Consider the following 14466-nt stretch of genomic DNA (forward strand, 5'->3'; position numbering starts at 1 on the left):
TTCACTACCACTTGCACAAGAGGGGTAGAGTGAAGGATCTGTACCCGGGCGATAAAGCGGGGGCCAAATCCCAGCGTCTCCAGCAAGTAAACAGGGATGGCCATTCCACTGTGTTGAAGGCCATACAGGCATCGATCGAGAGGACCACAGGGTTCTCGCAGTGTCCCAACTTGGCAAAGTACCCCATGTAATCTGCGAAAGTTCAGTGCTGTATTATGGCTGAGCATGAAGCCAGATTGATCTGGGTGAATCAGCAAATGGATAATCTGGATAAGCCAGGAGGCCAACACCTTGACTAGTATTTTCACTTCCGCATTGAGAAGAGAAATCGGCCAGTAGGAGCTGCAGTCCCTCTCCGGTGACCCTCCTTGAGTAGAACTACTATGGAGGCCAGGCGTTGGTCTGCAGGGCGCAGTCCATTTTTCCGGCTGACTTCATACATCTTTATTAAATGGGGGACCAAGTGTAGTCGCTGATAGTTTGTATAGTTCATTCGGGACCCCACTGGGGCCTGTCGCTTTGCTGGGTGTCAAATCCCTGATGGCCACTACCATTTCCTCTGTTGAGAGCTCCTTTTCCAGTTGGTTGCTTTCCAGGGTGGGTAAAGTTGGGAGGTGGATGTCTGCCAGAAGTTCGCAGGAGTCCTCTCTCATGGTTATAACACTTGGGGAGTAGAGTCTGGTATTATATGTTGCAAAGGTCTCCGCTGTTCCCTCCTTGTCACTGACCTATTCTCCAGTAATGGGCCAAACTCCTCCTAACCACCTATTTGCTGCTTTCCTCCTATCCAGCCAGGCCAAGAGATTCCCTGCTTTGTCACTGGCTTCGTAAGGGAAGTGTTGTATCGCCTTGTGGTGGGTCTTGACGGCTTCCTGTGCCACATCTTCATACCCACGTTGTTTGAGAGTCAATATATGGGCAGCATCCATCCCCTCTTGCTCTGGGGGGCCCGCCTCAAGAACCAGAATCTCCCACTCAAGAGACTCCATCTTAGCCAACTTTTCCTTCTTGTGTCTAACTATCGCGGCTAGACCAACCCCTTTAATTACTGCCTTATAGGCTTCCCATAACGTTTGTGCAGAGTCCACCGAGGAGGCATTTTCCCCAAAGTAGTGCTCTGTTGCTTCCGGCAGTGCTGCTCTAACTTTCTGCACCTTGAGCTAACAGGGAAGCGATCTGAAATGCCCCGTGCCAGGTGGTAGACCTTCCGCACGTGTCCAGTTGCGGACCGATGAGATGAATTAGTCAATGTGGGAAAGACTGTTGTACACCTCTGAACAGAATGTAAAGTGTTGCTCAGTGGGGTTGAGGGTGCACCACATGCCAGAGGAAGTCAGCAAATGGTTGTTGAGTTGGCTTGTTTGTCATGGGGGTTGACTGTTCATAGTGTTGCATTACAATCCCCTTCTATTATTAATTCCCCTTCAGGGAGATCCAGTAGTAGTGTGTTCATTGTTGGGAGCATGACATCATGGAGTTGTGGCTGGCTGTATACTGAGAGTGTGTTAATGGAGACCCCTTACCAGCTCCCTGCGAGGGCCACATATTTTCCCTGCTCATCAGACCAAATCCGTTAGATGGAGAGGGGGGTTTATTTTATGACTAGGATGCCCACCTCCCTGGCGGTGGTAGTGTATCCCACATGGGCGACCATTTTGTACCCCAAATATCTGCTGTATATATTTCCCAGTAGGCGGGTCTCTTGCATGAGGACCACGTGTGGAGAGTGTCTCTTGAGGTACTGCAAGACCACTCCCTGTTAGACCTTGTCCCCAAGCCCATTAAAGTTACCTGCGTAGGAGACGCAGTTTTGCTGTGTTTACTTGGGTGTGCCTGCTTGAGAGTGTATGGCTTGCAGTGGTTAGATTAGGCTTGCTGTGAGGTAGTCGGTGGACTATGCCCGCTTGTCTGTAGTTGTGTAATAGTGTCTCGCTATAGTGGTAGGTGTACAGGTATATCTTGCCTTAGCATCAATGACAATAACAAACAACAACTACTTTTAAACATATCCCCACCACCCTGCTATGCAGAGGGCATATCGCCCCAACTAATCATGAAACTAAAAAGGAGTTGTGGCTAGCGCCGTTCAGCCTATCCTCCCAATCCTGAGACCAGGACTGTCTTTACAGAGTTCACATCCAGTGTCAAGCAGCTCTGCTGTCTCTGCTGTGCCCAGCGCAAGGCAGTCGGGGAAGCATATTGGAACCACATGTTTATGTAACAGGGAGTGTTTCCCCCTCCACTCCCTCCAGTCTCAGTCTGCAGGTTCAAACCAATTTGAGTATTTGATCCCTATCCCAGAGGGCTCTCTTGACCTCACGAAAGCTGCGGTGTAATTTTTGCACGCTTAGAGTGAAGTTGGGGGAAGAGGGTAATGTTTGCATTGCCAAGCGGTAGATGCGTGCTGTCTGCAGTATTATGTCCCAGTACTGATAATTAAATATTCATGCTATAATGGGACGGGGCAGTGTCCGGGCCTGGGTAGTGTACTCTGTACACAGTGTGCTCTGTCCTCAAAGCAATATTTAGAGAGACCGGGCTGCTGTAGCTGCTGCTGGATAACATCTTCCACAAAGAGATCCACAGTTGGCCCTTCTAACTTTTCAGGCACGCCAACAAATCTGACTTTGTTCCTGCTGGAGAACCCCTCGAAGTTCTCTATTTTTTTTGCCTCAAGCATCTCAGTGGTGGCCATTAGCGCTCTGGCTTGTTCCTTGAGAGTTGCAGAGTCGTCTTTAAGGGTCATCAAGAGCCCTCAGCCTCCTTCACCCTGGCTCCCAGGTTGCAGAAATCTGCCCTCGTGAGTGCAACTTCCGTCAAGACCATGTCAATCTTTGTTTCAGGAGCGCCTCACACTCTCTGTATCGCCATTATATCTTTTAGAGATAAGCTGTCCACCTCTGAGTGTGCAGGCTCGGTCACAGGATGCGGTTTCATCCATCCTGGAAGCCCCAATAAAGTCTTTAGGCTGAGTGAAACTGTCCAGTTTGGTTGGTGCCCACATCTGGCGCTTTTGCCACCTGTCATGGTTACTGCGGGTCTGAGAGCAGTTAGCAGGCAAGAGTAGGGAAGGGTGGAGGGCTGGTAGTGTTGGTTGTTGCGTCCAGCTAGTGAATGGTTTTGGGGAGGAGATGAAGCACCTCACTGCATCCAGGACTTGCCAATTATTGCGCTCTTAGTTATGACAGTCTGGGCTCTCCACACCCAATTCACCCTCCTGCAGGTGATCTCGGGCGCAGCACCTGGTTGTAGCTATCTCCCGGTTCTACTGTCTTGCAGAGAGGGTGAATCTTCAAGGAGACGCTCCACTTGTAGTCCAGTTGATGTATAGAGTCTGGTGTGTGTCACCGATTACAGAAATGGCTTTCAGAAGCTGCAGAATGAAAGACACAATCCTCCTCAGTAGTCCGTTTAGAAAAAAGAAAAAATATATTATTTACTCCTCCAAGAACAGCAGCTTATCAACATGGAATTGAAGTCATTTGACCGTGGAGATTGGAGAATTAGGATAGCTCTTGTCATTGAGTCAAAAGTGGTCCCTAAAGCTGTGGTTGTGGTCGATCCATGCACAGGACATCTGGATATGATTATCGGAGGAAAAATAAACCATGTCACAGGATTTTTTTGAAGGCCATTAGTATTTGTATGTGAGTGTTGAATAAGGTAGGAGAGTGGGGGAGCCTATTGGGATATGAGGTGAAGGTTGATAAGGACAGAAGCACCAGAACCTTGGTCTGAACAGAAAGTAAGGAAGGAATACATGTGGGACCGCTGCATAATGAGCCACCACTGCCAGGCATTGGATTAGTATAGTATGGTCATCCAAGTCAAAGGCTGAGGGCTGAGCTAGGAAGTCCAGCAGTGGGCTCAGTGTCTAGACGTACTCTAAAATCATCTAGGGATATAATCGAGGTTGTTTCACTCTCCATTCCCAGGTGGAAGCCTAGCTGGTTAAAAACAGTAACTGCTTTTTCACTGTAGTTAAACTATGACTAGACCATGTATTTTTCCTTAATCTTGGATTTAGCAGGGAGTAGAGAGAGAATGACCTGTAATCACCTGTTTGCCTCCAAGGGTTTAACAAGTGCCTTCTTTCAGCTAACTCGAATGACTGCAACAGAGGACCAGGTATTAAATAAGGTAGCAGTTGTTGCTTTCCTCATAAGTGTAAGGGCTTCAAGCACTTAGAACTGACAAACATCGCAAGGTAGACCGAGCTGGGTGTGCCTGTTGTGATTTTAATGTCTTATAATATAGGTTCTGTGTGATCTGGTTGGCATTGGTGATGCAGTTTGGGAAGTGCACTTACTACTCTTAGCTTTCATCTTGAAATACTGTGCAGGATTGCTGGTCTGACGCGTCTCTGGAAACAAGGAGAAAACGGTGAGAAGGACTGGATCAGTGTGTATAGGCAAACCCACTAATTTGGGGATCATTTGTGCTTTGAACATTGCAACACCACCTACCTTCTTTGTGCGAGAAGTTGAGAAGCTGTAAGGTGATTAAAGACTCCAATTACACTGGCTTGTGCTTGAAATGAGGACAAAACAATGACAACTGTGGAAGTTTGATCTCTACATTCCTTTGCTTACCGTGCGGTGCTTTTGGTGGGTGGAAGAAATTGTACACATTATCACAAATTGTGCAAGCGAAGTACTTCTAAGAAACTTCAAATTCTAACTGAAGTGTTTTGTGGCTGTATCCCAACATTCATGTTCCCAATGTGCTTTTCTGACTAATTTATAAACCTATGGTTACCCTCAGCTACTTGATCATATGTGTGCATTTCTGCAGAGCCGAGGAGAAGTGCACATAATGGAACCCACTATGCGTAATTCATTCACTGTAAGGCATAGATCTGTTACCTCCTGACCCTGTATCTGATACTTTGGCTGCAAATCGCTTGAAACTTCATCTCTGTTGTGAGTGCCTTTTCATATTTGAATGATCTTACAACCCGAGTTGACTGACATGTCTGTTGCAAATCGCTTGAGAACTGCAACTGAAAAATTATCCACAGCACATCTCACAAGATTATAGTGAATGAACAGCGAAGTAATGCTATCGAGCATGAGCAAATAAGGAAAAATAATGTGTGAATAGATCAAAGAAAATCTTTGTGTACCATTGTGCAGGTTGCTGGACATTGTGTTTTTCGTATGCTTTATATGATGTGGGTTTCTGCTAGAGTGGTATGTAAATGAGTGCGAGCATGTGGGTCAGTTTTATAAATATTTAAGGTGGGGTGATTGTAGTGGACCTATATTGTTACCTAATGAAAGGGACACCTTAAGTCAGAACCTCCAATAAAGCTATTGTGGTCATCTCTTGTCTGCCACTGCTGTGGTGAACCAACATCAGACTGAACAAGGCATAATTTTGGCTAGTTCTTAGACACAGTCGTGCTAGTGCTAGGGTTGAAACACAAAGTATCTCTGAAGCTAGCCCGTGATCTACTTCAAAAGAGTGGTTCCTAAATCAGATTTAACTTCTGGGATTTTTCCATTGCTTCTTTATGCCATAGAGGCTTGCTTTTAGTTGTCTCTGCTAGGCAAACCACAAGCGTGAAAGTAGTTCATATGTGTCAAGCAGAATGTAGCAAACACCCCAATCAACACTAAGCATTTTGTGCACAAGCCTATAGTACATAGCGAGGATGAGGTATGATATAATTAAAGCTGCATTTCAGCCCTCTGAAAATGTCAGCTATCAGAGAGCAATCTGACATGCACAGCACTCGAATCACACAGAATATTTTAAAAGCCAGTAATGGTCCAAATGTGTGCCTTTTGACTCTCTTTCTGTTCCTGATCATGTGTGCTTCAAACCTCCAGAAGTGGAAGTCTCTTGCAGACACCTCCCATTCTCATTGCCATTTTCCTAATAATGACATGCAGTCAAGGTAGGAGTAAAGGTCTTCATGTAACACCCTACACCTGACTGCATGTCTTTAGAGTGGCAGCTTTCTTTAACTGCTCTATCAGATTCGACCAAAGATTACAGCTAATTTCTTCCTAGACATATTGATGAAGAGCATACATTACAGCTGTTATTCTACTACTTGTTACAAAAGTGCCATTTGTATTTCAGGATCCATTATGTGTTAAACGAATTGAAAATCCTTCACAAGTGAAGCCCTTAAACCAGAGATCTTTATTGAACAACAAATGGAGGAAGATGTGGAGTTACAACCTGCTTCTGAGGTTACTGAAGAAGGCAGTTCTGTTCCACAGTTAACCCGCCACATTTCTGTAAGCAAGTTCTCTTGCCACTGCTGTTACGACATCCTTATAAACCCCACCACTCTGAACTGTGGACACAGTTTCTGTAGACACTGCCTTGCTTTGTGGTGGGTCTCTTCAAAGAAGACAGAATGTCCTGAATGTCGAGAAAAATGGGAAGGATTCCCGAAAGTCAACATTCTACTCAGGTGGGCAGTGTATAAAATACGTTTGTACATTATACCTTCTGTACATAGCTTTCACGTCACAGATAAGAAAGTAAAAGAATGTAACCTTCAAAAACGTTTTTTTCACTCTAACTCTTGCTAAGTATTGTTCTCAGAATTTTAACATAACAATTTAATTGATCAGGTTTTATTAAACGTTCAATTTAATTACAACTTTATATCAGTTCAAAGTAATGTAACTTTATTTTATGTTATGCTAAAAAAACCTTGGTGATACCTTTTTAAACATAGCTGAGTTACATAATTTGTTTTATATATTGGCTTTTCTTGTAAGCCATTTTACAGGTGGTTTATTAGTTGGTCATTTGTTCAATTAGTAGAGCCTTTGTTCTGATTTACTCCAAGCATTGTTTGAGGTTCAAATCTATTTATGAACTAAAAACCTGTCTATTCAGCCTCAGCTCTTGAGCCAAGGATGATTAAAAACGCACAGCTTTTAGACTTTGCCTTTGTACCTTTCAGACGACAAATAGCAATGTCTTGGAAGGCAGCCTCCGTATGGGATATACAAAATAGCTTCATACACTCTTACAATTGACACAGGCTGAACCCAACACATTACATATGTTACTCTCTAGAGAGGTGGGTGTGGCTGACAGGGGGAACTGAGACTCCTATATCCTCAACATTGAGGCCAAAAATGACACTTGACCGCCATGAAGGGGTTGTATCGGGAACCACTTGTAGTCATAGTTTAAGTATAATTGTATTTGGATATGATCTGATAATTCTAACTCATGAGTCTTATGTTTTCCACACCACTGACATGGCTGTGCATTGTGCCGGTTAATAGAGCAGATTGGCTACCACAGTGTCCTTGAGTATTCCCTTTCATACCTCAAGCATTCATATTGTTTAATCTCTTCCTGCATCGTTAACAGGCTGTAGATGATTTAAAATTGACATGCTTTGTTACTGTTGTCCTCCTCCTCTTGTACTTATCGTTTGTCTTCGCAAGTTCCCTCATTATCATTGATATAACAAATGTTGCTGCCCGATCGTGATGTGTTCTGGATATGATTTGTATCCTACATTACTGATGTTTTGTACCATGACTATCTTGCAGTGATCTCCATTGTTGTTGCTTTGAAATAATAAAATACATAAAAAAAAAAAGTATTTATTAATGATTCTTGGCATATTACCAGATCCATAAAGATATGTCACTTAATATCAATCCACATCTGGTGTCCTAGGACAACATATAATTAAAAAAAAAAAAATCCTTTAAACCAGGTGTGACCTATCAGTTCAACACTAAGTCTCTAGAGACCCTCAGTAGAGGAACCAAAGAAAGAAAGGAGAGAGACAAAGTGTGAAAGAAATAAAGGGCAAACTTTAAAGTTCCATAAATCTCCACTCCTCCTATGCTCCCCTTTGCACCTGCCCCGGCAGGGGCACCTCTTGTCAAGTTAGAATATATGTTTCAGCCAACTACTACTAGTGTGTTCTTTAACTGCCTCAATCTTAGCCAAATTCAGAATGCATCAGAAACTGGGTTGGCTGTGGACACACAAACAAAAATAAAAGTCCTCCTTTTTTGACAGAGTGTCTAGATTCAAGTCTAGGAAAAACAGGATCCGGTGATCTGCCATTCACACTTTTTTGTTGTAATTTCTGCTTTAAGTGTTCTTCTATGATCTTGTATTGTTAGAACAACTGCCACTGTGCTGCCTATCCACACATCTTTGAAGGGAGTTTGTACACCAATCACACCTATGACACACCATGTTCTTTCCGATAGGTGAAGTGTTAGCACCACTGCAGCAACACAAAAGGATGATAGAGGGAGTGCTTACACTTTTCAAACACTCACCTACAGTCACAGATCTTGGTTGAATCCATTGTTCTTTTGCTCACCATACCACCCTAGTTTGGACCCAGCCATATGCAAATCAGTGTTGACCCTGCTCCCCATGGTAACAGTCCAGCCCAAACTGCCTGTCCAGGTCCTCACTGGACCGGAGAAAAGCATCATGGGACCAGTTACTGGGTATCACCCCTCATCAGCCAGGCTAGCATGAATCCAGTGGCATTTTGAGTAAGGGACCCGCTTCTGGGCATACCATGGCCCCTTAGGGAATCTTTAGCAACACAAAAGGATGATGGGCGGAGTGCTGAAACCTTTCAAACACTCACCCCAAGCCACAGATCTGGGTTGAATACATTGTTCTTTTGTGCCTTAAAAAGGGATCCCTATATGATCCCTATAATTCATAAACTCTGTCAAAAACTCTCCTAATTCGGAAACAGTATCCATCGGTTGTGTTCCGAAAAAGTTGAAATAAAAGTTAACAAAAGGATATTAATATTTTTGGGAAAAATAATACTTAGCACTTAAAAGTAGGGCCCGGATTTTAGGATTTTGGTCTCCAAGTCAGCAATGGAACATGAAACAAAAATATCCAAACTCCACCTTCTCCCTGCTAGCCAGAGAAGGTGTTGCAGGGACGCAATATGATTTTAAACCATTTATATGCAGAGGTTCAAGTGCCCAAGTCTTCTGACAACAAATTACATTAAATTCATGTATAAAAGACAACCATTCCTAGTTTCGGAGTTTTCAGTTTATCCCTACAATGTCCCAGGACAGGACAGGAGGTATACTATCCAACGAAGGGGGAAATGTAGGAGTGCTCACAAACTGTATAATCACTGGCTCAGCCCGATTAAAAAAAAAAAAAAAAAAAAAAAAAAAAAAAAAAACCTAGGGGAATTACTTGCTTCTGGAAGTCAGTCAGTCAGTCAAATAACTTTATTCGGCATATTGCCATAGAGGTACACATGCATACATATGAATCATCATAAAATACAATACTTATTGCATATTTCAAAAAGCAAGACTCTTCAAACTACAGGTCTTTGGAACCTAAACGTGCCACCTGAACCTACTAAATATAAGATAATAAATACTTATAAAATCATATACAGCAATAAAACAATACCTAGATTCCATTAATAAATAATCACATTACTGATTCATATCGATTCCTAATAATAAAAGCAGATTTGATAAAACTTAAAATGGAGCTACATATTTGTTTGGACGAGAGGCTTTGAATGCCAATCAATCCTTCTTTATAAGATGAGGTGTGCAAATTACGCAAAATAGGTAGTAAAAAAGTTTCCCTAGGAGCTGAGTAAAGTGTACAAAATAAAATGAAGTGACATGTACTTTTCTCGAAAAATTGTCACAAGGGCATGGTGATAATGTTTTTTCCCACACGCATTTTGTTGGAAACGCCACTCTAAAATGTATCATATTGAGTCTAAAAAGTACAAGTAAAGAGTATAGGGAGGGAATCGGAAACCAAATAAAATAAGGTTCTAACAAATTTGAGGATGGAATTTGTACATATGAACAAAAAGAACTCAAATTCTCTGCCGCTTGATATCTAGAATTCATAACATACTCTTTATATCGAAATTTAACAATTTCCTTCGCATTGGCGGGCAAGAGCTCTGGTTTAAGATACATAGACTCCAAGTCCAAGTTTCAGAAGCAGTTATGAACAAAGTTTAACCATGGAATTTTGTTATGGTTTGCTAATAAAATACAGTCTTTTACACACTCATGTGTTAAGGTAGCCACCAGATTTAACCATACTTTTATCAATAGCAGAAGGGGGGCAATATCTATCAAATCTGTAATGTAACCAATCCCCAGCTCCTCATGGCATATAATATTCGCTACATTCTTGGGTACCATAAGTAGACCGTGAAGAAATTTATTCTCTGCCCGTTGTAGAATAATTGAGCTGGTATATCCCCAGAGGCCATCCCCATAAGTTGCTGCCAAGACACATTTAGACTTATAAAGCGTAATGATCTGGTGTACCGGTCTGTCTGCGAGCGAAGCGAAAAATTGCTTCGACATTTCTTTCCATTTGTTGAAGTTTAAAATTCAAATGGAATTTCCATGACAGAGAAGAACTTAGGTGCAAACCTAAGTAGCAGAAATTATTTAACTTTTGTTAGTGTTCCCTCCCATTATAAAACTTTTAGTGCGTGTGTTCTTAGAACCGCAAATCATAACATGCGTCTTTTTGAAATTGACTTTCAGATCGAGATCCTGAGTGTGTATTAAAAAAAGGTCCAAGAGGATCTGTAGGCCATTGGCCGTGCGAGCAATTAAAACAGCGTCATCAGCATACAATAAAATCGGCAATTGTCTAAAACCAACCCTTAGAAAATCCTTGCCATTTTGAGCTAAATAGTTATACAAGCCATTTATGTACAACAGAAATAAAAAAGGAGCCAAAGTACAGCCCTGCCTGACGCCCCGATTAGATGCAAGGGGTTGTGATCTTTCACCTTGTTGTCCAAACTGAATTGTAATGGTAAGATTAGAATATAAGCGTTTGATCAGATCCAACAAATATTGCTCAACCCCCCATTGTGTCCAATATTTCCCACAATTTTACTCTATTTACCATATCAAATGCGCTGGAAAGATCTATAAAGGCTAGGTGGATAGATTCCCTTTTTGCTATGACATATTTGCTAAGAATAAGGTGTAAGTTTAGGGCCTGATCCACTGTGCCTAATCCAGGCCTAAACCCATATTGAATTGTCGAAAGAATGTTTGACCTTGCCGCCCACTCCTCAAGCCGGTACAAAATGACACTCCCCAAGATCTTTACCGTGGAGTCAATGAGAGATATAGGTCTATAGCAGAAGGGGTCAAGCCTATTGCCCTTTTTGAATATCGGGACAATTATTGCCATTAGCCATGAGGGAAGAATAAAGCTTTGAATAGCGCTATTCAGAACATTTGTGATTAACGGAACCCACAAATCAGGTAAAGATTTAAATAAATCTGTGGAACCCCATCGGGGCCAGGAGCTTTCCTTAGTTTCATTTTATTTATTGCTGTGGTGATCTCATGTGTCTCAAGTAAAATTCCACTCTTAATTGGAATGGGAGTAACCGGACATGAGAGGTCACAAACGTCCGCACCATGATTAATGTTATTTGCGGACTGGAATACGGCTGAAAAATGTTCTACCCAGACCCCTTCCGGAATCGAACAGTCTTCCTCCCTATTTACTTGTCCTGAAAAATATGGGTGATTAACCACCTTCCAAAATTGAGAGGAATCCCTCAGTTCTGTAGCGGCCATAAGATCTTTCCATGCATTGGTACGTATTTCGTTCTTCCTCTCCTCAAGGGCTGACTTATATCGGCCCCTAGCCTGTTTAATTGAGTCGCGGTTAAATGTTATAGATTTAATAGCTGTTTTTAAATCTCTATGGGCGGCCGTACAGGCCGAATTAAACCAGCGTTGAGGTTTAGTACATTTAGGATATTCAGCACACATCAGTGTCTCAGAGATGGCACAGCTTAAACACTCAAAAGCAGTTATAAGGTGGGCGCCAGTGGATTGCAAAGACAAGCAAGTGTTGATATGGGCCTTATTTTATATTATAAGGTTCTCATGAAAGGTATTAGGGTTTACTCTCTCCCATCTCTTACGAGGGCCAACATTTCTTTCCAAAACCTCTTTTCCCTTGCATATTGTCCTAGATAAAATTGGCTTAGTCTTAAAAGCCAATTTTATACTCAAGGGATTGTGGTCACTAGCACAGTGGGATTTAATCTTAAAATCCACAATTAAACGGGAAAGTGAAGGGCAGATAAGAATAAAGTCCATAATGCTACCATTCATGCTCCCAGTATAGGTGGGTATTTCCCTTGTCTGACTATTTGTCGTGTCCCTTATAAAATCAAGATCAAATTTATAGACAGAGGTATTCAGGGCATTGCCTAAATTAGAGTGGGTAAAGTGAGTAAATTAATCTCTGCCTTCTATAGAGGTGCCACATAAATGGGGTAATTCGTGATTGCACAGTTGAACATTAAAATCTCCGACCCAAATCATGTGAAATTCCCTATCCTGTAATTTACCAGCAGAGTCTAAAGAGACTGTAAGATCTTCGAGGCTTCCTGAAAGGGCAATACTCGGAATATTGTTATAAAAATTTAAGAGTAAAACATCTTTCCGCCCGGTCATTGATAATAAAATCACCAGAAAAAATGTGGAAGACCAAATCAGAGAAACCTCAATTTTTGGAAGTAATAGTGACACAAGTATCAAAAGCCCACCACTTGCTCTGCCCGCTCTAGGTGGAAGAGCTGGCTGGGACACAGAATTATAACCATCTAAATAAAAGGGTGCCATAAGCCAGGTTTCTTGAAGACAAATAATGTCAAAAGTGGATACAAACTCCAACCATTCTGAATTTTCAACTTTGGATCGAAGCCCAGCAATATTCCAGCTACTTAAGGATAAAAAAACAGTACTTTCCTGGGGCAATAACCCGGGCTCCTTAATTTTGGCAGTATCTATGAAATTCTGTGATGAGCTAACTGGCTCTTCAGGCCCTATTGGTAATTCCAGAAATATATGCCCTCCTGCCAGCTCATTTTCCTGTATGGTATCATTTAGAAACCCCACCCCCTCCATTTGTCAGTCGTTTACATCAAGTGTAGACAGATTTTGGTTATCCTCAAGGTCAAGAATGGGTTTCAATAAAGGTGCCTTTGGCAGGACTATATTTAATCCATGGGGATCCTTCATAAAAAGAGATGGTAAGGTAGTCGGTCCATAGAAGACACTTAACGAGTGAGTTTTAATCCCACCATCCCCTTTCGCACACAATGGCAGTGTCGCCAGTAGGTGATTAACAAAACAGGGGTTTGCAAAGTTGATCACTATACAATCACCTTCGTATATTTGTTTAGACAAACCTACCCACTTCACCCTTCTTGCCATAATTATTCTGTTATTTAGATCATCTTGATATTGCAATTTTTGCCTCATCCAATGTGTACATTTCCTTATTAAAGCGTGAGTATCTTCCTTCTGGGTGCAATCAAGGGGGGGCACATTGGCTAAGACTAAAACATATGGCATGCTATCCAGCGGGAGCTGTAGAACTTTCTTTAGAGTAGCGGAAGATCTGGGCTTAGAAGCTATATCAGGTTTCAACAGAGCAGTCGTGTCACTAGTCTGGGTGGGCAGAGAAACTGTTAATAAACCATCGTGATGGCCACGAGTGGATGTACAATGGACCAAAGATTGATTATGATCCATTAAACAATTAACTTGCTGTGAGACTTTGGGATCAGACGCCAGTTCCTGAGTAGAAGAAGTGGGATTTATACTGGTTTTTATGGTAGATTGCTGAGACAAATGTTTATTAACGGTTTCTTGTAGCTGCTTAAATTTAGAATTAATTAATAATATTAGTTTCTCCTCTAAGGACTCAAAAGGGGTTTCAGGATCAAATCCAAATTAGGTAAGTGATTATCACTTAAGTTCCTGCAGTCTGAGCCTAATTCGCCAGATGATGGTCTTGCCTTAGTAGAAAAATCAGCCGGGGGCTCCAGTGGTGGAGAAATAAGTTCCTTGGGCTTCGGCGCTTGCTTTAGCAGCTTGGTGCACTTGCGATGACCTCCAGCTTTCCTTTTTTTTAAGGGAGGGGAAGTAACAACTAAGTGTTCGGTATTAACTGCGTTAGAGGGCTGTGAGGAGTGCGAAGCATCAATGTTGTCTTGAGGTTGAGGGGTATCCGAGTTATGGGCGGCAATTAGAGAATCTGCAGACTGAGTGAAAATCGTAGATTCTAGAGAAGACCTTTGAGTCAAATTATTAGCCGCCCCAATCCTTTCTTCAACTTGGACAATTTCAGTTTCAATAACCCCGATAACTGAGGATAAATAACTTGTTATTGACGACTGAGCAGGCGCAGCGTGTGCACCTGCTGCCCCATGTGTGGTGCTTTTCCTTTTACCTATCGCCTTTCGAAAAAAGGGCAAGGCACTAGTGTTCCACCCAGCCCAATTGAAGTACGCCGCAAACAAACTATACTCACTTTTATATCTTGCACTGCTAAACTGCTCAATTAGCACATCTTACTTGGGTACCAATTTCTCAGGACCTCCAGGATCACAGGTCTCAGAGGGGGGGCCCGGCCCGGCCTCAGCCGGTCACA

The 14466-nt window shown here is 42.3% G+C and overlaps 1 protein-coding gene across 5 annotated transcripts in view; it reads left to right on the forward strand.

Moving 5' to 3' along the window:
• The window catches only part of BFAR (bifunctional apoptosis regulator), a 180710-nt gene that overhangs the window by 21940 nt on the left and 144304 nt on the right, over positions 1-14466 (forward strand). For all 5 annotated transcript variants that reach the window (XM_069210433.1, XM_069210429.1, XM_069210432.1 and 2 more), the window contains one exon: positions 6091-6430. In XM_069210433.1, coding sequence (XP_069066534.1) covers positions 6168-6430 — 263 coding nt within the window. In that variant the 5' untranslated portion in view covers positions 6091-6167. The remainder of the gene's footprint in view (positions 1-6090; positions 6431-14466) is intronic.

Source organism: Pleurodeles waltl, chromosome 10 (genome assembly GCF_031143425.1).
Source record: "Pleurodeles waltl isolate 20211129_DDA chromosome 10, aPleWal1.hap1.20221129, whole genome shotgun sequence".
NCBI lineage: Eukaryota > Metazoa > Chordata > Amphibia > Caudata > Salamandridae > Pleurodeles > Pleurodeles waltl.